The sequence below is a fragment of the Salvelinus sp. IW2-2015 genome, linkage group LG11 (assembly GCF_002910315.2).
Source record: "Salvelinus sp. IW2-2015 linkage group LG11, ASM291031v2, whole genome shotgun sequence".
In the NCBI taxonomy this organism is placed as follows: domain Eukaryota; kingdom Metazoa; phylum Chordata; class Actinopteri; order Salmoniformes; family Salmonidae; genus Salvelinus; species Salvelinus sp. IW2-2015.
The window spans coordinates 4113850-4140091 of NC_036851.1; the positions used below are offsets into that span (position 1 = coordinate 4113850).

At 41.3% G+C, this 26242-nt stretch overlaps 1 protein-coding gene across 1 annotated transcript in view; it reads right to left on the reverse strand.

The window, feature by feature from the left end:
* Positions 1–26242, reverse strand: part of LOC111969675 (kinesin heavy chain-like) — a 159529-nt gene that overhangs the window by 22622 nt on the left and 110665 nt on the right. The window contains exons 18-24 of the mRNA XM_023995840.2: positions 21941–22058; positions 21641–21705; positions 21358–21467; positions 18899–19000; positions 14030–14090; positions 13646–13717; positions 9594–9698 (exon numbers count right to left, since the gene is read on the reverse strand). Coding sequence (XP_023851608.1) covers positions 9594–9698; positions 13646–13717; positions 14030–14090; positions 18899–19000; positions 21358–21467; positions 21641–21705; positions 21941–22058 — 633 coding nt within the window. The remainder of the gene's footprint in view (positions 1–9593; positions 9699–13645; positions 13718–14029; positions 14091–18898; positions 19001–21357; positions 21468–21640; positions 21706–21940; positions 22059–26242) is intronic.

The following is a 26242-nucleotide window of genomic DNA, read 5'->3' on the forward strand; positions in this document are numbered from 1 at the left end:
AGGTCCTTTGCTGTTGTTCTGGGAGTGATTTGTACTTTTAGCACCAAAGTACATTCATCTCTAGGAGACAGAACGCATCTCCTTCCTGAGCGGTATGACGGCTGCGTGGTCCCATGGTGTTTATACTTGCGTACTATTGTTTGTACAGATGAATGTGGTACCTTCAGGCGTTTGGAAATTTCTCCCAAGGATGAACCAGACTTGTGGAGGTCTACAATTATTTTTCTGAGTTCTTTGCTGATTTCTTTTGATTTTCCCATGATGTCAATCACAGAGGCACTGAGTTTGAAGGTAGGCCTTGAAATACATCCACAGGTACACCTCCAATTGACTCAAATTATGTCAATTAACCTATCAGAAGCTTCTAAAGCCATGACATCATTTTGTGGAATTTTCCAAGCTGTTTAAAGGCACAGTCAACGAAGTGTATGTCAACTTCTGACCCACTGGAATTGTGATACAGTGAATTATAAGTGAAATAATCTGTCTGTAAACAATTGTTGGAAAAATTACTTGTGTCATGCACAAAGTAGATGTCCTAACCGACTTGCCAAAACTATAGTTTGTTTACAAGAAATGTGTGGAGTGGTTGAAACATGAGTTTTAATGACTCATGACATACAATATAGCAGCCAGTGTTTGTTTTAACTTCTTATGGCTGCAGGGGCAGTATTGAGTAACTTGGATAAAGGTGCCCATTTCAAACGGCCTCGTACTCAATTCTTGCTTGTACAATATGCTTATTATTATTACTATTGGATAGAAAACACTCTCTAGTTTCTAAAACCGTTTGAATTATTTCTCTGAGTGAAACAGAACTCATTCTGCAGCCRACTTCCTGTCAGGAAGTGAGATTTCTGAAATCGAMGTCTCTGTTCTAGGGCCTGCCTATAAATGGGCATGATACGTATTAGTATACATGCACGTCATACACCTTCCACTAGATGTCAAGAGGCAGTGAGAGAAGAAATGGGTTGATTATCTTGGTCTGAGGTGGAATAAATCCTCTTGGAATGAGGTGTCCGCCATTTCCTGTTTTCTGGAAAAGCGCGAGGAGGGACCTGGAATTGCCTTCTGGAAAGCTGTCGTTATAGGCGAATACTATCTCCGGCTTTGATTTTATTTGATACATGTTACAATATCATCGTAAAGTATGTTTTTTCAATATAGTTTTATTAGATTATTGAAATTTATTCGGGACGTTAGGCGTGTTGCGTTGTTTGACTTTGTTCAGGAAGGAGAGCTTCGCGCCACTTGGCCAGTGTGCTTGCTAATTCAAGAGGGAAAAAACGACGTTCTAAATCCAAACAACGACTGTTCTGGACAAAGGACCCTTGTACAACATTCTGATGGAAGATCACCAAAAGTAGGACCCATTTTATGATGCTATTTCATATATCTGTCGAACTGTGCTATCGCTACGTTTGCCTTGAATCAATGCTGTTGTGTGTTAGCTATTGTAGTAAGCTAATATAACGCTATATTGTGTTTCTGTAACCTATGATATGCTGTACGATCTGTCTAGTATACTGTCAGTGTCAGTGTCATATGGCTGTGAGACTAGTGATGTAGCAGCAATGTAAAACTGATTTATACCTCAAATATGCATTTTTCGAACAAACATAGATTTATTGTGTAACATGTTATAGGACTGTCATCTGATGAAGTTGTTTCTTGGTTAGTTTGGTTGGATCTTGGTTAGTTAGGTTGGCTTTGTGCATGCTACCTGTGCTGTGAAAATAGTCTGTCCTTTTTTTGTATTTGGTGGTGAGCTAACATAAATATACGTGGTGTTTTCGCTGTAAAACATTTTAAAAATCGGACATGTTGGCTGGATTAACCCAAGATGTTTATCTTTCAAATGCTGTATTGGACTTGTTAATGTGTGAAAGTTAAATATTTCTAAAAAATATATTTTGAATTTCGCGCCCTGCACTTGAGCTGGCTGTTGTCATAAGTGTACCGGCGTCGGGCTTGCAGCCTGAAGAAGTTTMAAGATGTAAACTGGGCAATTTAGCAGCTTGCTTGGTTCAAATTGAAAGACTAATATATTCAACATGAATGGAGGACCCTACTGAATGGAGGACCCTAACGGTTTATTGCATAAAAAAAAAAAAATGGCGCATCACATTTAACTGTCCATTAATTTTGAAATAATGGACAGTTAATAAGTGTGAAGCAGAAGAGAAAGTTGTCAAGGTTTGTTTTTTAACCTCATGATAGAGGTAAACACAGAACGTCTGTTTGTTGAGGTAATATGAAGAGATTTCACCCCAGGCTTCCTGAAGCACCTCCCACAAATTGGATTGGCTTGATGAGCACTTCTTACGTACCATACGGTCAAGCTGCTCCCTCAACAGCTCAATAGGGTTGAGATCCGGMGACTGTGCTGGCCACTCCATTAGACAGAATACCAGCTGACTACTTCTTCCCTAAATAGTTATTGCATAGTTTGGAGCTGTGCTTTGGGTCATTGTCCTGTTGTAGGAGGAAATTGGCTCCAATTAAGCGCCATCCACAGGGTATGGCATGGCGTTGCAAAATGGAGTGATAGCCTTCCTTCTTCAAGATCCCTTTTACCTTGTATACATCTCCCACTTTACCACCACCAAAGCACCCCCAGACCATCACATTGCCTCCACCATGCTTGACAGATYGCGTCCAGCACTCCTCCAGCATCTTTTCATTTTTTCTGCGTCTCACGATTGTTCTTCTTTGTGATCCGAACACCTCAAACTTAGATTTGTCTGTCCGTAACACTTTTTTCCCCAATCTTCCTCTGTCCAGTGTCTGTTCTTTTGCCCATCTTAAATCTTACATTTTTTTGGGCCAGTCTGAGATATGGATTTTTCTTTGCATCCCAGAGTCACCTCTTCACTATTGACGTTGAGACTGGTGTTTTGCGGGTACTATTTAATGAAGCTGCCAGTTGAGGACTTGTGAGACTCTGTTTCTCAAACGAAACACGAATGTACTTGTCCTCTTGCTCAGTTGTGCACCGGGGCCTCCCACTCCTCTTTCTATTCTGGTTAGAGCCAGTTTGTGCTGTTCTGTGATGGGAGTAGTACACAGCGTTGTACAAGATCTTCAGTTTCTTGGCAATTTCTCACATGGAATTGCCTTCATTTCTCAGAACATGAATAGGCTGACCAGTTTCAGAAGAAAGGTCTTGTTTCTGGCCATTTTCAGCCTGTAATCGAACCCACAAATGCTGATGCTCCAGATCCTCAACTCGTCTAAAGAAGGCCAGTTTTATTGCTTCTTTAATCTGGACAACAGTTTTCAGCTGTGCTAACATAATTGCAAAAGCGTTTTCTAATGATCAATTAGCCTTTTAAAATGATAAACTTGGAGTAGCTAACACAACGTGCCATTGGAACACAGGAGTGATGGTTGCTGATAATGGGCCTCTGTACGCATATGTAGATATTCCATAAAGCCACAATAGTAATTTACATTATTAACAATGTCTACACTGTATTTCTGATSAATTTGATGTTATTTTAATGGAAAATGTGCTTTTCTTTAAAAAACAAGGACATTTCTAAGTGACCCCAAACTTTTGAACGGTAGTGTGTGTGTGTGTGTGTATATGTATATATATATATTCTACGGGTAAGAATAGAAGAGTTTCAATGTTTTAGCCTGCGGGTGTCAGCGACTGGTGCTCGCTGAACTCAAGCGGGCTGTAAGAAATGAAGTGGGTTAGTTTAGTGTAGAGATATGACTAAGTTGAATGGGAGATGTGCTTTGTCAATTTCTAATTATTAATACTAAATTCTATAGTTTAGGTAACACCAGTGAATTTGAGCAGGAATGTAATGTCATTTAAAATGATAATCGGTTTCCATGACGTGGAAGTGTCAAGTCATTAAAGTGAATTGCAGTTAGTTTGGACTATTATGCTGATGAGACAGCACCAACTTTTTGATGGTTCTAGATTTGTTAAACAAAAGGTTTTATATTTTTACTAAATCAATGCAACAGGTTAAAATGACAACATTTACCGAAAAGGAGCACAATCTAAAGCGATACAGCTATTACCTATGTCATTGGACATTGGTCCAGTAACGATACCAGGATAATTTGACATGGGAGGAAATGGATCCGATTTTGGGGTTGGATAATCCTTGCGAGAATMAAAGACAATGGAGTCTTTTTTTTCTTTTTTTCCCCCTACATTTATAAGGCCAAACTCTCCTTGCAAACTCAGAAAAGCTTGTGGGGTTTTAATCTCGTGAGACATTTATGTCTTCTTATGAAATAGATTTACATTATATTTAGTCTTATTCTGAAATAGATTCAGAGAATGGACGAAAGGGATGAGGGGTCATGAGAAATTGGGGTCCCAAACCTAAAATGACCTTTTAAAATGTTTTAGGGCAGTGGTTATGGAAAATCCATGGGGAAAAGAAGGTGGCGAGATAAATGTAGCCCGGTCTAAGTGCAGTACGTGCTAAATAAAAGGATACAATGGGGTGGATTAAAACAAACGATTAATGATTGGAGGGAGGACAGTGGACTTGTCATTATCATGTTTGGTTTGTACTTAAAATGTATGGTTGCTGATTAAGATGTAGCATAGTGATTGCTTAAGAAATGTATACTTTCTCTTCCAGGAGAATGGGGGTAGACATTTTCTCTCTCTTTAAAATGTTTCCCGAAACTATTGTTTTGGGAGAGCGGTTAGTGAAATTCGGAAGTTTTATAAGTATAAAGGTATCCGGATTCGGCCGTATGGGGTGTGTAGCTACTATTTTGTATTTTAGTCAAGCAGATAAGGTAGTGACGTAGTTCCTCTATGCCAAACTGACGTTCTATTACATACAGACGCTTTTAAGCCAGAGCATTTGAACATTTTGGAAGCTAGAGCGACTAGCATAACAGCTCAGTTAGAGTTGAGCAACTATCCACATATATATTTTTCTACTCTTTAGGTTCACAATACTCAACGTGGAAACTTGTATTTTTCTAATCACACTTTCTGCCATTGTGTCAGACATGTTGGATACAGTGATGGGCCAGTGGCTTCCCTCCCCAGCACACGTTGCCCTCCTCCTGTCTGTTGCTTCAGTTGGGGCATAGCCCCCATGCACATCCTCAAGACCCCTATCACAGGGGTCGCCCCACAAACCCCCCCTACTTCCTACTTCCCCACAAACCCCCCTCCATCCGAACGAGCCCCCGCTCTACCTTACATATCTTAATGCTGGAGGGTCTGGGCAGCTCATGGCACACCACCCCAGGAGGAACGGGACAGAGAGAGGGACAGGGACAGACAGCGGGACGGGGATTTAGAAGGGCGGTACGGTGCCGGTGGGATTGTCTCTATAAGGTAATCTTACCAGGAGGCCAACTCTTCCTCCAAGTATTTGCACCGCTCGCACCACTCAGCGCAAGAGAGAGGGGAGAGGGTCTACAGCCTGGGCTCCAGAGGCCACGGCAGACACCGTAACCACCACTTAAACAACCACAGTTTGTGAATAGCACGAGGTGAAATGAGATGTGAATATCAGTGACYAAAAAATGGTCCTAAAAATGTTTTGCCATGGTATTGTGATACTACTAGGTATTGTGATACTTTGGCTTGGCATTGTTTTGTGGGTAWTATTTAGCATTGTGACAACCCTAATAAATAATGTAATTTCACACCATATTTTGACACATGTAAAATGTTTGCAATCATCTGTTTCTGTGTTCATACGTTAGTGACAGCACTTTCAATTTCACACCAATTTTAGACGATGGTGTTTGCAATAACCTGTTTCAGTGTTTATATGGAGTTTTACTAGGTCTGTGTGTACCAGTTAGTAMCTGTTCCGTTCGGACTCACCCCTTTTTAATAAGACACGTCCCCCAGACATTTTGCAGGGAGTTTTCCACTTTGTCTCTCACATTCTAAATGGGGTAAACGACAGCGCTTCCAATTTCACACCAATTACAGACAAGGGCATATTTTGACTATTTTGTTATTTTACAAGCAATAGTATTTTGTATTACAAACAAGCTAACATCCAGTTACTTTTTTCGTACGTTTTTTCGTAAGACAACAATAAACATTAAAAGTTGTTAACATTAAATKATCTGTCGTGATACTTGAATGTTAATGTGTTATGACTCCAAATGCTCAGACATGGCTGTTCCTGTATACAGTGCATTCGGAAAGTATTCAGACCTCTTTTATCCAAAAGAGAGAACATTTTTTWAAATAAATTTTAGAAAAAGGCTGTAACATAACAACATGCACACAATTCCCCATATTGACAAAGCAAAAACAGTTTTTTAGAAATGTTTGCATTTTTTTTTTTWAATATCACATTTACATAAGTATTCAGACCCTTTACTCTACTTTGTTAAAGCACCTTTAGCAGCGATTACAGTCCCAAGTCTTCTTGGGTATGACACAACAATCTTGGCACACCTGTATTTGGACAATTTCTCCCATTCTTCTCTGCAGATCCTCTCAAGCGCTGCTGGGTTGGATGGGGAGCGTTGCTGCACAGCTATTTTCAGGTCTCTCCAGAGATGTTCGATCGTGGTTCAAGTCCGGCCTCTGGCTGGGCCACTGAAGGACATTCAGAGACTTGTCCCGAAGCCACTCCTCCGTTGTCTTGGCTGTGTGCATAGGGTCGTTGTCATGTTGTTAGGTGAACCTTCACCCCAGTCTGAGATCCTGAGCGCTCTGGAGCAGGTTTTCATCAATGATCTATTTGTACTTTTCTCTGTTCGTCTTTCCCTCGATCCTGACTAGTCTCCCAGTCCATGCAGCTGAAAAACATCCCCGCAACATGATGCTAACACCACCATTGTCACGTTCCTGACCTGTTTTCTGTTGTTTTGTATGTGTGTGATGGTCAGGGCGTGAGTTTTGGGTGGGCAGTCTATGTTTGCTGTTTCTATGTTGGTTTTGGGTTGCCTGGTATGGCTCTTAATTAGAGGCAGGTGTTTTGCGTTTTCCTCTAATTGAGAGTCATATTAAGGTAGGTTGTTCTCACTGTTTGTTTGTGGGTGATTGTCTCCTGTGTCAGTATGTTACGCCACACGGGACTGTTCCGGTTTTTGTTAGTTCGTTCGTTTTATGTAGTCTGTTTTCCTGGTTCATGCGTTCTTCACGTTGTATGTAAGTTCGTGTCCAGGTCTGTCTACATTCGTTTATTTGTTTTGTAATTATTCAAGTGTTTGTCGTGTTTTTCCGTTTTGTCTATTAAATCAATATGTATTCACAACCCGCTGCATTTTGGTCAAATCCCTGCTACTCCTCTTCGGATGAGGAGAAGGAGGAAGCCCGTTACAACCATGGATACACCTGAGCTCAATTTCGAGTGTGGTTCCTACTGTGAAGCATAGAGTTCCAGATACAGCCCTGCCATTAGAAGGCAGCCAATCCAATAGTTTCAGAAAAGTAGTCACTTCTTGAGATCTGTATTAAAATATTTATTTTAAGTAGTTGCGTTCTCAGATCTGAATTCAAATAGTTAAAAAAAGTAGTAACTTTCTGAGATCTGTATTCAAATGGTTTTAAAGTTGTAATTTTGTGTTGTCCTCCAGGAAAAACGTTTCTTTCCCCAAACATAGTTAACTATAGTTATCCCAGGTCTGGTGTGTGTGCCAGTCAGCAGGTACATCTACCAAATGAAAGTGTGTGTGTATGCGAAAGCATGTTCCTGTGTGTGTGCACGCACTGTGTGTGTTTCCATTCGAACCAGTCTGTAGAGCCACCTCTATGTATTACAGCAGCAGCAGTATAACATTACATTTCCTGCTGCTGTGTTTTTAGAGGGCCTTTTATCTGGTTCTGCAGTACAGGGTGATTGATGTAGCTGGCTCTACAGTACTTAGTACCCAGAGGATAGCAATGACGAACAGCACAGCCAGGACAAAAATAACTTGCTCTGTCCCTCCTACTTATTCTGCTCTGTTTGAATTCCCCTCACTCTCTCACTGGTGCTCGAACACTAAGTCATAGGTGCACTTTTAGAAAAAAAGTAGAACCATTCAGGGTTCTTCGGGTTTGTCCCCTTTGGGGAACCCTGTTTTGTTGCTCGGTTGGACCCTTTGCAGAGGGGTTCTATCTATAAACCTCTATGTAGGGTTCTTCAAAGAACCCCCTGTATATGGTTCTACCAAGAACCCTCTATGAAGAACCATTTTATAATCAAAAAAATTCTTCCTCGAATTGTCTATGAAGGGTTCTACCAAGAACGCTTTTATCTTTGGAGGGTTCTTCATAGAACAGGTAGAACCCACCAACCTTATTAGCCTTTCAGATGAAATTATTTATGACAATACATATGTATGTCATAAGGCCTTTCTTTGAGGGTGTAGTTATACCCTAACACAGTGGTGTTAGGAATCTTCAGGTTTACAGGCCACATCAGGCCTGCAAGTCACATTATGCTGGCTTGCAAAGTGATGTGTAATCCCTATTGGAATCCAGCTAGAGTTAGGATAGCTGGCAAGTGGAATTGTTAATCACACGCAACCTGCATTCAGCCAGGTTAGGGAAGATTTAATACTGAGACTACCTCAATCATCTAAACTGGAACAACCAACAGGTACACTAAATCCATTTACTAACAGATGATGTTAGTGTATGTTAAACTGTATGTTATTTATGTTTGTGTAGCATAAAATGTATCAACCAATCAATGTATATGCAAAAACACATATTACAGTAAAACAGTTCTGAAAATTTCCCTGCAAATTATCATGCTGGGAATTATTATTATTTATTTATATATTTTTTTACCCCTTCTTCGTGTTATCCAATTGGTAGTTACAGTTTTGTCCCATCGCTGCAGCTCCTGTACGGACTTGTGAGAGGCGAAAGTCGAGAGTCATGCGTCCTTCGAAACACCACCCCGCCAAACCGCACTCCTTCTTGACACACTGCTCGCTTAACCCGGAAGCCAGCAGTACCAATGTGTCGGAGGAAACACCGTACAGCTGGCGACCGAAGTCAGCGTGCATGTGCCCAGCCACCACAAGGAGTCGCTAGAGAGAGATGGTACAAGGCCATCCCAGCTGGCCAAACCCTCCCCTGACCCCGACGACGCTGAGCCAATTGTGCGCCGCCTCATGGTTCTCCCGGTCGCGGCCGGCTGCAACACAGCCTGGGATCGAACCCGGACCTGTAATGACACCTCTAGCACTGTGAAGCTGTGCGTTAGACCGCTGCGCCACTCGGGAGGTCCATGTAGAACCCTTCTTGCCTCCTCAAAGAACCTGTTAGGAACACTTTTTTCTAAGAGTGTGTTTGTGGAATAGGAATGGGCTTTGGAGTTTTTATGCAGGCTACAATTAGAGCCAGGGCCTGTATTCAGAAAGAGTCTGAAAGGAGGTCCCTGCTGTTCTTATAATCTAATTCATTATGAACCTTAAAAGACAAACCAGGGGGCCAATGTATCTTTGCAAATCAGAGTAAGACTGCTGATCTAGGATCAGGTCCACCTGTCCATATTATCTTATTCATTAGAATCATATGTTTATTATAATGTTATTCAATGAATCACTATTTCAGCACGCCTACTCTGAGACTTTGTCAAGAGTCCAGGCCTCTCTGCTCCACACACTCAACACATTCATCCACCTACCTGTTTGTGAACTTTTGTAAGCTGGTCCAGGTTGTTCTCAAGAAAGGAGATCTTCTGCTTCTGGTGGCTACATCCCCCGCTATCATCTGGCTCCATCTCTGAATGCTGCAGCGAAGAAACAGAGTGGGAGAGTGGGAGAGAGATTGAGAAGGAGATAAAGAGAGAGATAGAGAGAATGATGTGGTTATTAAGATCACACTAGATATCATGAACTATTCAATCATTTAGATTAATGGTCACTAGGCATTCCTAGTCGGTCACCAAACATTTATGTAAAAAACCCAACGATGTAATCAACCTTGCGTTCCTATTTCTTTTATTCGTTTTGAGCTGTTGGCGATAGGTGCATTTGATTCAGCAGCCCTAGCGCCGGGAAGCTAAAGTGTTCCCATTTTTAACCATTTCAAGTGTCTGAAGATAGAGCTCTGTCTACCCGGCAGGTCCAGAGAGCAAATCAAGTGCACCGATAGGCCTACCGCTGGCCAATCAGATAGCTCAGATCACTGTGTCTGCACAGTCGAGCCATAGACTGTAAAAAGAAGTTACAAACGCACAGCAAAGTTGATACAGTGAGATTTCAAAACTTTTAAAACCATGAGTAGAGAGGGACAATGAATTCAGCAAAGAGCTGCTGTTTTTATGAGTAGGTTCATGTTTAAGTTGTTATTCAGCACTGTCTTTGTTCAACACTTTTATAAGCCATAAAATGTGCTTTCTCGCTACTTCCACTGACGTCACAACAAGTTCTGAAGCTGCAATGAATGAGCGTAGCAAAGTGTTTCCGGTAAGCTTGCGTTGCTGCTATTAACGGCTTGTGTCTTTTTTAATATCGAGGAATAATTCACTTTCTCTGGTCATAGGAGTAACAAGATGAATTGGGGCATGAGGCAGAAATAATGCAGTGCGACTTGAGTTTCGCCATCAGATGGGATGGGACTGTGTACCCCTTTTCTTAGCGGAGGGAGAGTGGAGGGGCGCTGAGGTGAGTAGAGTGTGAGGCAGCCTCACACTGCTCCCTCCCTTCAGACTGACCATCAGATGCAGGCCATCAGTCCAGTAGGGGAAATAGAGCTATCATCAGTCCAGTAAAGAAATTAAAAATACTTAATATGGTCACATAGCTGTGCCTCACAAGTACATTGAACAAAAATATAAACGCAACATGTAAAGTGTTGGTCTCATGTTTCATGGGCTGAAATAAAAGATCCCAGAAAATGTCCATATGCACAAAAAGCTTTTTTTCTCTAAAATGTCCCGCACAAATTTGTTTACATCCCTGTTAGCGAGCATTTCTCCTTTTCCAAGGTAATCCATCCACCTGACAGGAGTGGCATATCAAGAAGCTGATTAAACATCATGATCATTATACAGGTGCACCTTGTGCTGGGGGACAATAAAAGAGCACTCTAAAATGTGCAGCTTTGTCACACAACACAATGCCACAGATATCTAAAGATTCGAGGTGGCATGCAATTGGCATGCTGACTGCAGTAAGGTCTACCAGAYCTGTTACCAGAGAATTTAATGTTAATTTCTCGACCATAAGTCYCCTCCGACGTCGTTTTAGAGTATTTGGCAGTGCGTCCAACCGGCCTCACAACCGAGTGGTTTGCCGATGTCAACGTTGTGAACAGAGTGCCCCATGGTGGCAGTGGGGTTATGGTATGGGCAGGTATAAACTACGGACAATGAACACAACTGCATTTTATCAATGGCAATTTGAATGCACAGAGATGCCGTGATGAGATCCTAAGGCCCATTGTTGTGCCATTCATCCGCCGCCCCGTGTCGCAAGGGTCTGAATACAGTTCATGGAAGCTGAAAATGCCCCAGTTCCTCCATGGCCTGCATACTAACCAGGCATGTCACCCATTGAGCATGTTTGGGATGCTCTGGATCGACGTGTACAACAGTGTTTTTCCAGTGTCCGCCAATATCCAGCAACTTTGCCAAGACATTGAAGAGGAGTGGGACAACATTCCACAGGCCACAATCAACAGCTTGATCAACTCTATGCGAAGGAGAGGTGTTGCGCTGCATGAGGCAAATGGTGGTCACACCAGGTACTGACTGGTTTTCTGATCCACAACCCTACTTTTTTTTTTATGTGCATACGCACTGTGACAAACATATGCATATCTGTATTCCCAGTCATGAGAAATCCATAGATTAGGGCCTAATGAATTAATGTAAATTTACGTATTTTCTTATCTTCTTGAGAATACAGGGGGTGCTATTTTCCCATTAGCATAATTTGCTCTACAGATTAAACTGCCTCTAATTCAATTATTGCTCTTACTATATGCATATAAATAATACCATTGGAAAGAAAACAATCTCTAGTTTCTAAAACCGTTTCAATTTTGTCTCTGAGTGATACACAAGTCATTTGACAGCACTTTCCCTGACCAAGAAGTAGAATGCAAGAAGTCTATGCTCGCTTCAACGCTCTGCCTATATATGGTCATGACCCCWATGACCAGAAACACACTTCATTCGCCTTCCTCTGGGTGTCAAGAGGACGTCAGAGGAGAAATTCTTTGTTTATCTGGTACTGACGTGAAATAAGACCTATTTCTTTGGCGTGACCGACAACTTCCGGTTTTCTGATTCGCACGAGTTGGAGCTGCGATTGTGTACTGTTTTGCTGGCGTTATGGATGAAAACTATCTCCGTGTCGAATTTTGTTTGATACATGTGACCATATCATCGTAATGTATGTTTTTTCAATATAGTTTAATCAGATTATTTGAATTTTTTCGGGAGTTTTGTGGTGTTCCGTTGTCTGATTTTATTTACGTTTGAGAGTCACGTGCCACTCGACCAGTACCTGTGCTAAAGGAGTGGGAAAGGAACAATTCTGAACGGAACCAACGACTCATCTTGACAAAGGACACTTTGATCAACATTCTGATGAAAGTCAGCCATAGTAAGACCCAATTTACGATGTTATATCATATCTGTTGTGCATGTGAACTGGCCGTGGGCGCCTAGCCGAATCTGCCTGGTATAGCTATGCTAATTTAGCGCTACATTTTTGTTTCGTTATAAAACATTTAATAAATCTGAAATATTGTTTGGATTCACCAGATGTTGGGCTTTCAATATCTGTACGCTGTGTATTTTTCTGAAATGTTTTAAGATGAGTAATTCGTTATATGACGTTGGTCTCTGTAATTGTTCTGGCTGGGTCAGCACTATTTCAGATTGCAGCTGCAATGTAGAACTGTGATTTATACCTGAAAAATGCACATTTAAAAAAAAAACTATGCTATACCATAAATATGTTATCAGACTGTCATCTTATGAAGTTGTTTCTTGGTTAGTGGCTATATATATTTTTATTTAGTCGAATTAGTGATAGCTACTGACGCAGGAAAAAACTGTTGGGAGTAAAAAAATCGTGTCCTTTGCTAACGTGGTTAGCTAATAGATTTACATATTGTGTCTTCCCTGTAAAACATTTTAAAAATCTGAAATGGTGGCTTTATTCACAAGACCTGTATCTTTCATCTGGTGTCTTGGACTTGTGATTTAATGATATTTAGATGCTACAAGTTACTTGAGACGCTATTGTAGCTATGCTACTCAGTGGGGGGGTGGTGGGGGGTGCTCCCGGATCAGGGTTGGTGACTCGTGAGAAGATTATATGAACTGTAACTCAGTCAAATCTTTGAAATTGTTGCATGTTGCATTTACTGTATATTGTTGTTCAGTGTTATACAACAAATTATACAGTGTGATCATACACCTAAAAAAATGATATAATTAAAAAATGGTCTATGAAGAACCACATTGGCAGGGCAATTCAAGCATAGCCAATATACAGAGATAATGTATTGGGTCTATAGCCTACTGCACAAACCTCATTGCTACAGAACTGTTTTTAAATGGTTAATATTGCATTTTTTTKAAGTCATGATTTWAAAAAAAAAGCTGAGCGGTAGATCTCGGCTTGCATTTTGATTCAGAAAGTGATTTTGACTCATCTTCTTCAGTCTTCCTCTCCCTCCTTTACTCCCTCTCTTTCTCTTCGTCCTTTACTCACTTACCCTTTTGACTCGAGTTGTGAGGTCTTGAACAAAAAGCTTCCGCAGGTTGTGCAGGGTCTGGAGTTCACGAGCCTGTGGAATAAAGAGAGAGAAAAAGACAGGAAGAGAGAGAGAGAGAGAGAGAGGAAGGGAGGGAGGGAGGGAAATAGAGAGAAAAGGAAAGAGGGAAAGAAGAGGGATAGAGGCACGGAGGGTTGGAGAGAGAGAGAGAGAGGGAGAGTGAGAGGAGATATGGAGAGAGAAAAACAAGAGGTTTGCACAAAGAGTGGGCAAAGAGAGAGGAGAAAGTGAATCGTGATCAAATTCTCCTACAGTGGATTAAATTGAATGTCAGAGAGAGAGAGGGAGGGAGAGAGGGAGTGAGGGAGATAGATAGATACTCACCACAGTCTCCTCCAGTCCTTTAAGGTCCTGCTTAGACTGCTCGTGGCGCTCATGAAGAAATCTGGCAAAATGTGGAAGGAGCAAATACATACAGTTGAAGTCAGAGGTTTACATACACCTTAGCCAAATACATTTAAACTCAGTTTTTCACAATTCCTGACAGGGAATTTTTACTAAGATTAAATGTCTTAGGTCAGTTAGGATCACCACTTTTTTTAAGAATGTGAAATGTCAGAATAATAGCAGTGAGAATGATTTATTTCAGCTTTTATTTCTTTCATCACATTGCCAGTGGGTCAGAAGTTTACGTACACTCAATTAGTATTTGGTAGCATAGTCTTTAAATTGTTTAACTTGGGTCAAACGTTCCCACAATAAGTTGGGTGAATTTTGGCCCATTCCTCCTGACGGAGCTGGTGTAATTTAGTCAGGTTTGTAGGCCTCCTTGCTCGCACACGCCTTTTTCAGTTCTGCCCACAAATCTTCTATGGGATTGAGGTCAGGGCTTTGTGATGGCCACTCCAATACCTTGACTTTGTTGTCCTTAAGCCATTTTAACACAACTTTGGAAGTATGCTTGGGGTTATTGTCCATTTGGAAGACCCATTTGCGACCAAGCTTTAACTTCCTGACTGATGTCTTGAGATGTCGCTTCAATATATCCACATCATTTTCCATCCTCATGATGCTATTTATTTTGTGAAGTGCACCAGTCCCTCCTGCAGCAAAGCACCCCACAATATGATGCTGCCACCCCCGTGCTTCACGGTTGGGATGGTGTTCTTCGGCTTGCAAGCGTCCCCCTTTTTCCTCCAGACATAACGATGGTCATTATGGCCAAATAGTTATATTTTTGTTTCATCAGACCAGAGGACATTTCTCCAGAAAGTACGATCTTTGTCCCCATGTGCAGTTGTAAAACGTAGTCTGGCTTTTTTATGGAGGTTTTGGAGCAGTGGCTTCTTCCTTGCTGAGCGGCCTTTCAGGTTATGTCGATATAGGACTCGTTTTACTGTGGATATAGATACTTTTTGTCCTGTTTCCTACAGCATCTTCACAAGGTCCTTTGTGTTGTTCTGGGATTGATTTGCACCTTTCGCATCAAGTACGTTCATCTCTAGGAGACAGAACGCATCTCCTCCTGAGCAGTATGACGGCTGCGTGGTCCCATGGTGTTTATACTTGCGTACTATTGTTTAAACAGATGAACGTGGTACCTCAGTTGTTTGGAAATTGCTCCCAAGGATGACAGACTTGTGGAGGTCTACATTTTTTTTCTTCTGAGGTCTTGGCTGATTTCTTTTGATTTTCCCATGATGTCAATCACAGAGGCACTGAGTTTGAAGGTAGGTCTTGAAATAAATCCACAGGTACACCTCCAATTGACTCAAATTATGTCAATTAGCCTATCAGAAGCTTCTAAAGCCATAATTTTCTGGAATTTTACAAACTGTTGAAAGGCACAGTCAACTTAGTGTATGTAAACTTCTGACCCACTGGAATTGTGATACAGTGAATTATAAGTGAAATAATCTGTCTGTAAACAATTGTCGGAAAAATTAAAAACTCGAAAAGTTGTCTCAAGCACAAAGTAGATGTCCTAACCGACTTGCCAAAATATAGTTTGTTTACAAGAAATTTGTGGAGTGGTTGAAGAACACTTTTAATGACTCCAACCTAAGTGTATGTAACTTCCGACTTCAACTGTATATACATCAATCACATTCAGTAACACTAAACATTAATAGCATAATTTTTGTGTGTGTTATAGACAATATGTAATGTAGGTCAATGGTCAATGAACACGAGTTTATGTTTTGGCTGCTCCCACAGTGTTTTTAAAGTGTGTTTAGCCCAGAGCATGTTTTGTTTAGTTTGTTTGTGTGTGTGTGTGTGTGTGTGTGTGTGTGTGTGTGTGTGTGTGTGTGTGTGTGTGTGTGTGTGTGTGTGTGTGTGTGTGTGTGTGTGTGTGCGTGTGTGCGTGTGTGCGTGTACGTGTGCGTGTGTGCGTGCGTGCGTGCGTGCGTGCGTGCGTGCGTGCGTGCGTGCAGGCCCAGAGGCCCACAATGGGGTTTTTTTTTCAGCTAAATGTTAAGGGTTCTTGGTGGTCACTCATAATGGTAAATAAACAAACAGCTGGCCTCAATTCGCTCCCTACCCCCTTGGTCATAACCATTCAATGTTTACTGATCTGTAAGGTGGAAGCAATGTGTTGGGAACTCTGCAAATATCGAAGGGTTAAGGGTATTTCACTTGAGAGGTGCAGAGTGAACCAACCGGCTGCGCCAGGCTAAGCGGTGCGCACCATGGTGCTTTAGCGTCAGCGACGCTGATTTCAATGTTCAAGTAAATTGCACTCTGTGCTGCGGCCGGCTTGCCTATTTCAAGTGAAAGGCCTTTTAGGGCTAAGGCTGTGYGGTACACTCTTAGAAAAAGGGTTATTTGTGGAGGGATAGGGTTCTATCAACAACCGTTTTCATCTGAAGAACCCTTTTTGGAAGACGAGGGTTCTTTGTAAGACAAACGGTTCCACCTTAAACCTTTTTCATCCTAAGAACCGTGAACCAACAGTGTATTGTCTGGCACACAGAAAATTGGCCAGTGTTACCTAGTGTTGATTCAGGAGGTGAATTAACTCTGTAAAGAGTTAAATTAACACTCAGTGGTGTKTCCCCAGAGTTAAGTGTGATTGGTTATAGCTGCTGTCAGCCTACACTTTTAGAAAAAAGGGTTCCAAAAGGGTTATTTGTGGGGTTCCACRAAGAACCATTTTGATTAGAATAGCTCATTTTGGAAGTTAAAGGGTTCTAACCAAAACATTTAAKATCCTAAGAACTGTTTTTGGAAGAAAGTTATTTGAAAGGAAGTACGGATTCTTTGGAAGGTTTCTACAGCCAGAAGGTTTCTACATAGAACCAAATATAATATTTCCCAGCATGCTCTATAGCAGGGAGATTTTCTGAATTGTTTGTTTTACTGTAATATCTGTGGTTTTTATTGGTTGATWAATTTTATGCTACACAAAGATAAATAACACAGTTTTCTAAACTTAAATCAAATCAAATTGTATTTGTCACGTGCCGAATACAACAGGTGTAGTAGACCTTACAGTGAAATGCTTACTTACAAGCCCTTAACCAACAATGCAGTTTTAAGAAAAATAAGTTAWAAGTAAAAAATAGATAAGTAAAAAAAAAACGAAAGTAACAAATAATTCAAGAGCAGCAGTAAAATAACAATAGCGAGGCTATATACAGAGGGTACCGGTACAGTGTCAATGTGTGGGGGCAGCGGTTAGTCGAGGTAATATGTACATGTACAGTAGGTATAGCTAAAGTGACTATGCATAGATAATAAACAGAGAGTAGCAYCAGCATAAAATYGGGGGGAGGGGGAAATGCAAATAGTCTGGGTAGCCATTTGATTAGCTGTTCAGGAGTCTTATGGCTTGGGGGTAGAAGCTGTTAAGAAGTGTTTTGGACCTAGACTTGGCACTCTGGTACCGCTTGCCATGGAGTAGCAGAGAGAACAGTCTTTGACTAGGGTGGCTGGAGTCTTTGACAATTTTTAGGGCCTTCCTTAGGGTAACTAATCCAATCTGTTCGTTTTCMAAACTAATCCAATCTGTTAGCAATTGGATGTGTTGCATCTGTTAATGAGATGGTTGGTCCAGTTTAGATAATTGAGGTAGTGTCAGTATTTCATCTTCCCTACCCTAGCAGTCATTCTGAATGCAGGTTGCGTGTGATTAACAATTCCACTTGTCGGCTGTCCTAACTCTAGCTGGATTCCAATAGGGATTACACATCACTTTGCAAGCCAGCATAATGTGACTTGCAGGCGTGATGTGGCCTGTAAACCAAGAGATTCCTAACACCACTGTTTTAGGTTATAACTATGCCCTCAAAGAAAGGTCTTATGATATATGTAAAGTATTGCCGTAAATATTTACATTTTAAAGGCAAATAAAGAAGGTGGATTCTACCCGTTCTAGGAAGAACCCTCCATAGATAAAATGGTTATTGGTAGAACCCTTCATAGAGGGTTCTAGGAAGAACCTTTCCTAGAGTGTTCTAGGCAGAACCATATACAGGGGTTCTTTGAAGAACCTTACATATAGGGTTCTAGATAGAACCCTCTGCAAAGGGTTCTACGCAGCACCAKAAAGGGTTCCCCTATGGGGACAAACCGAAGAACGCTGTATGGTTCTAGTTAGCACATTTTTATTAAGAGTGCACCTATGACTTAGTGTTAGCGCACCAATGAGAGTGAGAGGAGTTCAAGCAGAGCAGAATATGTAGGAGGAGAAGAAAAGGGACATATCAAATTATATTTGTCCTGGCTGTGCCGTTTGTCATTTCTATCCTCTGGGCATATTTTTTCTACGAGTGTAGTGTCAGCCTATATGGATGTAAGTGAAATGGCATTGTGGTACATGAAAAACAACCTCTCCCTCAACATCAGCAAAAGACAGGAGTTGATTGTTGATTTCAGGAAGCAGAGGAAGGAACATGCCCTGATCCACTGCAGTAGAGAGAGTCAGCAGTTTTAAGTTCCTCGGCGTCCACATCACCGAGGACTTGACATGGAACAACAAAACCACCACTTTTGTCAAGAGGGCGCAACCATCTCCAACTGGTTCTACCTAGCACAATAAAGGGTTTGCCTATGGGGACAAACCGAAGAACCCTATATGGTTCCCCTATAAAAGTGTATGGAGTGAATTGATATGGTCTAAAAGAGACTCACGTCAGCTCCTCCAGTTGCAGGGTCATCTGACTCCTGAGACYGTGTGTGTGTGTGACTRACGTCAGCTCCTCCAGTTGCAGGGTCATCTGACTCCTGAGACGGTGRGTGTGTGTGACTTACGTCAGCTCCTCCAGTTGCAGCGTCTTGTGGTGCTCCTGACTCCTAAGACGGTCAAAGTCGCTCCTCAGCCGCTCCAACTCCAGATGAAGACGATGGTTGCGACTGATCAGGACAGAAGAGGAGGGAGGACAATATATGAGAAACAGTTTGGTGTAGCCTTCCTAGTCTAGAATGCCAGGGGGTTAACTTTACCACAAATGTCATACGTTTCGATCCCATTTTATGAGGAAATTGGTTCTGGTTATGACTGATGGACAGGAGAGGAGGGTGAAAATGAGGGTGGAGAGAGGGCAAAGACAGAGAGAGTAGATAAGCTGTGAGGAACAGTCTGATGTTAATAAACTTCTCGGGGGTTAACCTAACAACAATTTAAGTACATTTACTTCCAAAATGGTCATGAAATGGTCATAAATCGGACAAAATGTTGGATTGTATATCTAAAATGTATATATAAATCTGTGGAATAGATATACACTTGCTATGCTCTTACAATGAAATGGGATAGTAAAGTATAAGGCTGAGGCTGAGATTCTGGGTGGACATTTAGAGATTCTATAGGTGATTCTTCAACATGTGCTCAAAATGCTTCAAGGCGTGTTAAAATATGCAGGCAGATGCTATGTTGGTTGGATAACAGGTCGGMTATAGAATAACAAAATAAAGGTACTGACAGGGAGGTCGTCACGCAGCAGTACAGCTGCTGTCTTGTGACTGAGGTAACATTGTGAGCATAACAAAGAGAGGGAGAGCGAGGGAGAGGTCGGTACTGGCTCAGTGAGGTCGTCAAGGATCTTTGTAACCAGCACACTAGTGCAGAAATCTACAGATGGAGGTAAGGCTGTGAGTCAGGTTAGGTCGAATGACAATGAGAGAGCAATGGGAGGGAGGAGAGAGGGAGYGAGGACAACAGTACAGYTACATAGCATGACAAGGGTAGAGGCTGACAGTAAGAAGGGGATGAAAGTACTGATTCACTGAGGTCATCACACAAAGCAGTACATCTGCAGGCTATGTTGTGAGGTGACACTGTGAGGTAGAGTAGAGAATGACAATGAGAGGGAATCGAAGGGAGAGAGGGGGAGAGGAGGGGAGTGTCATGACTCTCCTGACAGTGGATCAAAGGACCCATCAGCTAGGCAAATGCTTTAGATAGCCAGACCCCCTCTCTCCCCAGAAGGGGGGGGGGGGGCTGTGCCGGTCTTGACACCTTAACTCTGGATCGTACATTTAGAGAGAATGTACTTTCTCTTCCTTGCCCTGCAGTATTGGAATACTGAAACTCCTTTGTTACTGAGAGACTCTTGCCGACCAAAACATTTTTCTCCACYTCACGAATGGTTAAAACTACAAAGACCAGACAGCGTGGAGCGGTGGCTACCCGGCAGAAAATGGTGATACCCGTACATTGCCGGGTTACTACTGGCATGTAAAGTGGTTGGGAGKTGAACCCTGAATAATCAACCATTGATGCCAAAAGATGTGAGACGTTAGTCGACACGTTGAAATGGTGAGAAACGGAAGCTCTCAACCTCAACACTAGAAGAGAAGATAACCTCACCTAGGAGACCAGAAAAATTCACAGGCTCTAGCTGAAGTCTCAGTTCCAACAAACACTCCACTAACAGAGAAGCTCTACAAAGAAGAAGGACATTGTGACCTCTGGCGGACAACCAGAGCCTCACATCGAGCCGCTACCCATAGACGGATCAATTGGTTTCAACAGAGAGYCAACAGAGAAAGACATCTACGCATAAATACAGTATATGGCATTTCTTATCCGAATGAGCGGTGGTTAGGGTGCTAAGTATTCTGGTTACTTGGAGCGTAGTTTCCAAATGTATTTACGATAAGTTGACTCTCTTTGTCTCTGCCTCTCTTTATCTTTCCCCACCCCCTTTCCATTGTATAACAAGCTGTTATATCGAGTCAGTCCACTAGGGACTTTTATCTKATGTAAATGTGTATGTGTGTTCTGTGTTACTATTTAGTTAGTTAGTAAATAAATAATTAAGCCAATTTGTGRGTTGATGATTCATCAATAAGGTTCGGGTTCTTGCAGATATCAAGGAGTATGCGACATTCGGAATGAGACTGATGAGGTAATGATTGATGTCAGAGATATCTCTATATCTTTAGAGTTTAAGTCGGGAGACAGTAACTTGTTAAACAACTTTCCCGTGGTGCCCCAAATTCCTAATGAGTTAATTGTAACATGATCAATTTAATCGAGTAAAAATTAAACATAGTTAATTGATTTGATAAATAACAGTCATCAGATTAATGATAGTCACGTCACGACAAGAGGGAAAGGGAGCGAGAGAAAAAGATGATGAGAGAGAGGAGGAGAGGAAGGTACTTACTCAGTGAAAGGGAGATGAAGGGTGAGAGAGTGACAAAAGGATATCTGAGGAGAGTGGGAGAGAGGGGTAGAGGGTTATGGAGGGGAGAGATGTACTGACTCAGTGAGGTCGTCAATGATCTTCTGTTTCTCGTTGATGTTGTCTCGGAGACGTCCCAGCTGCTTGTGGTGCGTCTCACGGTGAGACTCCATCTGCTGCACCAGAGCCCTCTGAAACAGGGAGAGAAACAGACAGTTAGCACTCACTCACACACAAACACAGGGAGACAGACATGCACAGGCACACACACACGCACAGGCACACACACAGAGTTTAATACACAAAATACATTGATTAATGCTAATTTGATCATTTCCCCCACATAGTCAGTAAGCATAGTTACCTTCACATCAGCAGACTCCTCGATGTCCGTCTGGTTCTCTCCCTTTGTCACCTCTGACATGCTCTCTGAAACACACACAAATATTTGCATTTCAGCGTATGCCTACAAAAAAAGTCACTTTACTGTCATTTCACTCGTCATTTCGGCGTTGCCGGAATGCACACACAGTGTTGCACTAATTGTAGCGGCAGTCATTGAGCCATGTACCCTGGGCCAGAAGTTTTACTTTGCACCTGGAGTTTAAAACTCAGTTTAATTCTGCACTGCATTATGTTGTAGTCATTGGGATGACAAATGTACCTTGTGCATGGAGTTTGGCCAGCTCTTCACTCAGAGAGTCGTAGTTCTCCTCCAGCTGTCTGTTCTTCAGCTCTATGTTCTGCATGTACTCTGTCAGGGAGTGGATCTTCGCCTCATGCTGCACACACATAAAACACAATCGATGACACAACCAATGTTAGCTCCAATGTTATGACCAATGGGAATCGACCTCACACCCGAACGTGATGATGAGGTGCAGGAAGATACTTGAATGAAAGCATAAGGTAACATCCACACATCTGGCATCAGAGGAAATTAGCTTTCCACTTAAATGACTAAGCGCTCCAGAATAAGCTGAAAGGTGCACTAAGACTAAATGAAGAGTTTCATTCCCAAATGCTATATATCCATTTTCAGAAATGTCGGTAAATTACCTTGGATTGTTTAAAGAACGTATAAAAAAGATTGGTGTGTTTTCACTATCTAACCATGGCATGGGGTTGACATGTACAGTATTAGTTTGAAATATCACTTGATGGCAGTGTTGTAGGTCTCYAGTCCGGTCTCAAGACCACTTATTGAGTTTCTCGGTCTTGTCTCTGAGTCTGAATTTTTTCGACTCAGTCTTGACTCGTTCTCATACAATAAGGACTCATAAATTCTTCCCGAGACCAGTGGAGTAAAAAACTCTAAATTACAGTGTCAGCTTCCATTCCATCAGCGCATTAACTTCTCTTGGGTAGGGGGCAGCATTCGGAAMTTTGGATGAAAAGCATGCCCAAATTAAACTGCCAGCTACTCATCACCTGAAGATAAGATATGCATATTATTAGTAGATTCGGATATCCAATTTGTAAGTTGCTCTGGATAAGAGCGTCTGCTAAATGACTTAAATGTAAATGTAAATATATCGAGTGGTTCCAATGACTAATTTTGACGCGAGCCACCCTTGTCTTGTGGCGTTCTTCAACAAAGATGGCTGACAAAACATTATGGTGGAACCAGATGTAAGTTGTTATAACGATAACGAGTCAAACAAAACAATTACAATTGAGAGGAATATGTTAGTTAACTCTTGTCACTACAGGGGGTGCTGTTTCAACTTCGACATTTATCGTTCCCAAATTAAACTGCCTCGTACTCAAATCTTGCTCGTACAATATGCATATTATTATTACTATTGGATAGAAAACAATCTCTAGTTTCTAAAACCGTTTGAATTATGTCTGTGGGTGAAKCAGAACTCTTTCTGCAGCGAAATTCATGACAGGAACTGCGAAGGTCTGAAAACGAGGCTCTGTTCTCAGATCAGTTTAAAGCTCTGTATGTATCCTATGGGTCGACATGAACTGCACCCGCCTTCCTGCTGGATGATCAGTAACCAATGAGAATTGAAATAGAGTTTTCTACGCAGATCTCAGACCTTATAAAGCCCCAGAACGGAGGAGCTCTCTTTTCGACGTTCGTCATGACGCAAAGCAAGACCCTCAGGATGGCATTTTGAAAACGCTCAGTTATCGGCCTTAGATTATATCCGTCTGTAATTTAATTCGATATAAGTGTTAGAAACATCATAACGAAGTTATTTTAAACCGATTATATCAGTTTATGCAAGTATATTGCCATTTTCGGAATTTCCTTAGTATTGCGTTTTGAACATTTGGGCATGTCTGCGCCACATAGCTATTGTTAGCTGCTAGTTCCAAAGTTGAAGAGGACGTTTTACAACCGAGCAACGATTCTTTTGGACAAAGACAACTTGCCCAAGATTCTGATGGAAGCTCGTCCAAAAGTAAGAGCTATTTAATTGATGTTATTCCCGTATTATTGTGCGAAAAATGCAAAAAGGATTTGTCCGCCATTATTGCCCGGGCACTGGTCTGCTTAACGCACACTCGTAGTGTCTTCAGTACCCTGTTAAATGTTAAAAATCTACACACGTTGCATTAACTAACTAATGCATCTGTCATTTGCTGTCCAACCTGTATTTTTTAGTCAAGTTTACGATATTTATCCCGATCTAGATTAGTTGCCGCTCCAAAATGGCGCCGGCCAGAAATGCATTGAAATGCTGCTACTGATCACATGGTATAACCACCCCCGATTTGTGCTTTGCGCTAAATATGCCACATTGTCGAACAAAAACCTCTATCATGCATTGCTTGTAATGATATGTTACAGGACGTCATCTGATAAGTTTAGTTCCCAATTATAATATTTTTGCGGATTTTACGATCGCTAACATTTGCTGCTGGTAAATGCGGTTGTGTTTCTGCTATTGTGGTAGCTAATATAATGCTATATTGTGTTTTCGCTGTAAAAAAACACTTAAAAAATCTGACATATTGGCTGGATTCACAAGATGTTGGGCTTTCATTTCTGTACGCTGTGTATTTTTCAGAAATGATTTATGATGAGTAATTAAGGTATTTGACGTTGGTCTCTTAATTATTCTGGCTTGCTTCGCGCACTATTTCAGATTGCAGCTGCAATTATAGAACTGTGATTTATACCTGAAATATGCACATTTTTAAAAATAACATATGCTATACAAAAATATGTTATCGAGACTTCATCTGATGAAGTTGTTTCTTGGTTAGTGGCTATTTATATCTTTATGTTGGTCGAATTGTTGATGAGAAAAACTGGTGGAGTAAAAAACGTGGTAAAATGGGAGTAAAAAATGGTGAGTAAAAAAAACTGGTGGAGTAAAAAATGTGGAGTTAAAAAATGGTGGAGTAAAAAAGGGGTGTCTTTTGCTAACGTGGTTACTAATAGATTTAACTATTGTGCTCCTGTAAAACATTTTAAAAATCAGAAATGATGGCTGGATTCACAAGATGTGTATCTTTCATCTGGTGTCTTGGACTTGTGATTTAATGATATTAGATGCTAGTATTTACTTGTGACATATGCTAGGCTATGCTAGTCAGCTTTTTTACTGATGGGGGTCTCCCGGATCCGGGTTTGGGAGGAATTAGAGGTTAATGTTGAGACAAACGTTTGTGCATATTTTTTTGTCATAAAGTTAATTTACGAAAATAGCTATTTAGCAAGTTATCTGGCTAGCTAGTCAGCTAGTCATTAGTCGGCTAGCTAGTGTTAAGAGAATGAATTTGTAATTTGTGTGGATGTAAAGAATCCAGCTAGCTAAAGCATTTACTGAAAATTGAATGTACAATTGTGTAAGTCACTCCCACTCAGATATCATATGAAAAACTGCAAACAGTTCTCTACAACCTATGGCAAAATGTGTAGAATTTCAGGAAATTAGTTATAATGTTATAACATTGTAGTATCTTCTTTTGCTAGCAAGTTGGATGGGCCCCTCCAACAAATCTTCCCTTAGGGCCCCCAAAGGGCCGGCTCTGACTGCATACGTGGGGATGGATGTGGGGATGCAGACCTCTGAGCCACTGTGGCCCCTCCTGATGAGTTACGATTTTTTGTGTTACCCATCCCTCACCTACATCACACAAAACACAGAGGGTGTTCTTTAATGGAAGCCTCTCCAACATAATCCAGGTAGAATCAGGAATTCCACAGAGCAGCTGTCTAGGTCCCTTAATTGTTTAAATCTTTACTAACAACATGCAGCTTTGAGTAAAGCCAGTGTGTTTCTGTATGTGGATGACTCAACACTATAACACGTCAGCTACTACAGCGACTGAAATGACTGCAACACTTAACAAAGAGCTGCAGTTAGTTTCAGAATGGGTGGCAAGGAATAAATTAGTATTTCAAAAATCTAAAAGCATTGTATWTGGGACAAATCATTCACTAAACCCTAAACCTCAACTACTMTAAATCTTATAATAAATAATGTGGAAATTGAGCATGTTGAGGTGACTAAACTGCTTGGAGTAACCCTGGATTGTAAACTGTAAAACATGTTGATACAACAGTAGCTAAGATGGGGAGAAGTCTGTCCATAATAAAGTGGTACTCTYCCCTCTTAACAACACTATCAACAAGGCAGGTCCTACAGGCCCTAGTTTTGTCCCACCTGGACTACTGTTCAGTCGTGTGTTCAGYTGCCACAAAGAAAATTGCAATTGGCTCCAAACAMGGCAGCACGGATGGCCCCTTGGATGTACACAGAGAGTTAACATWAAWWATGTGCATGTCAATCTCTAATGGCTCAAAGTGGAGGAGAGACTGACTTCATCACTACTTGCATTTGTGAGAGGCACAAGACATGATACATTAGCAATCATTTCTAGTGAAAAAACACAAATATAAAAAATGTGTGGAAATAGCGTTTTGGAAATAAACTGTACTTAAAAATAAAATGTACTTCTAGTATACCCTTGATCCTTCTGCATACTAAAAGGTACTCTG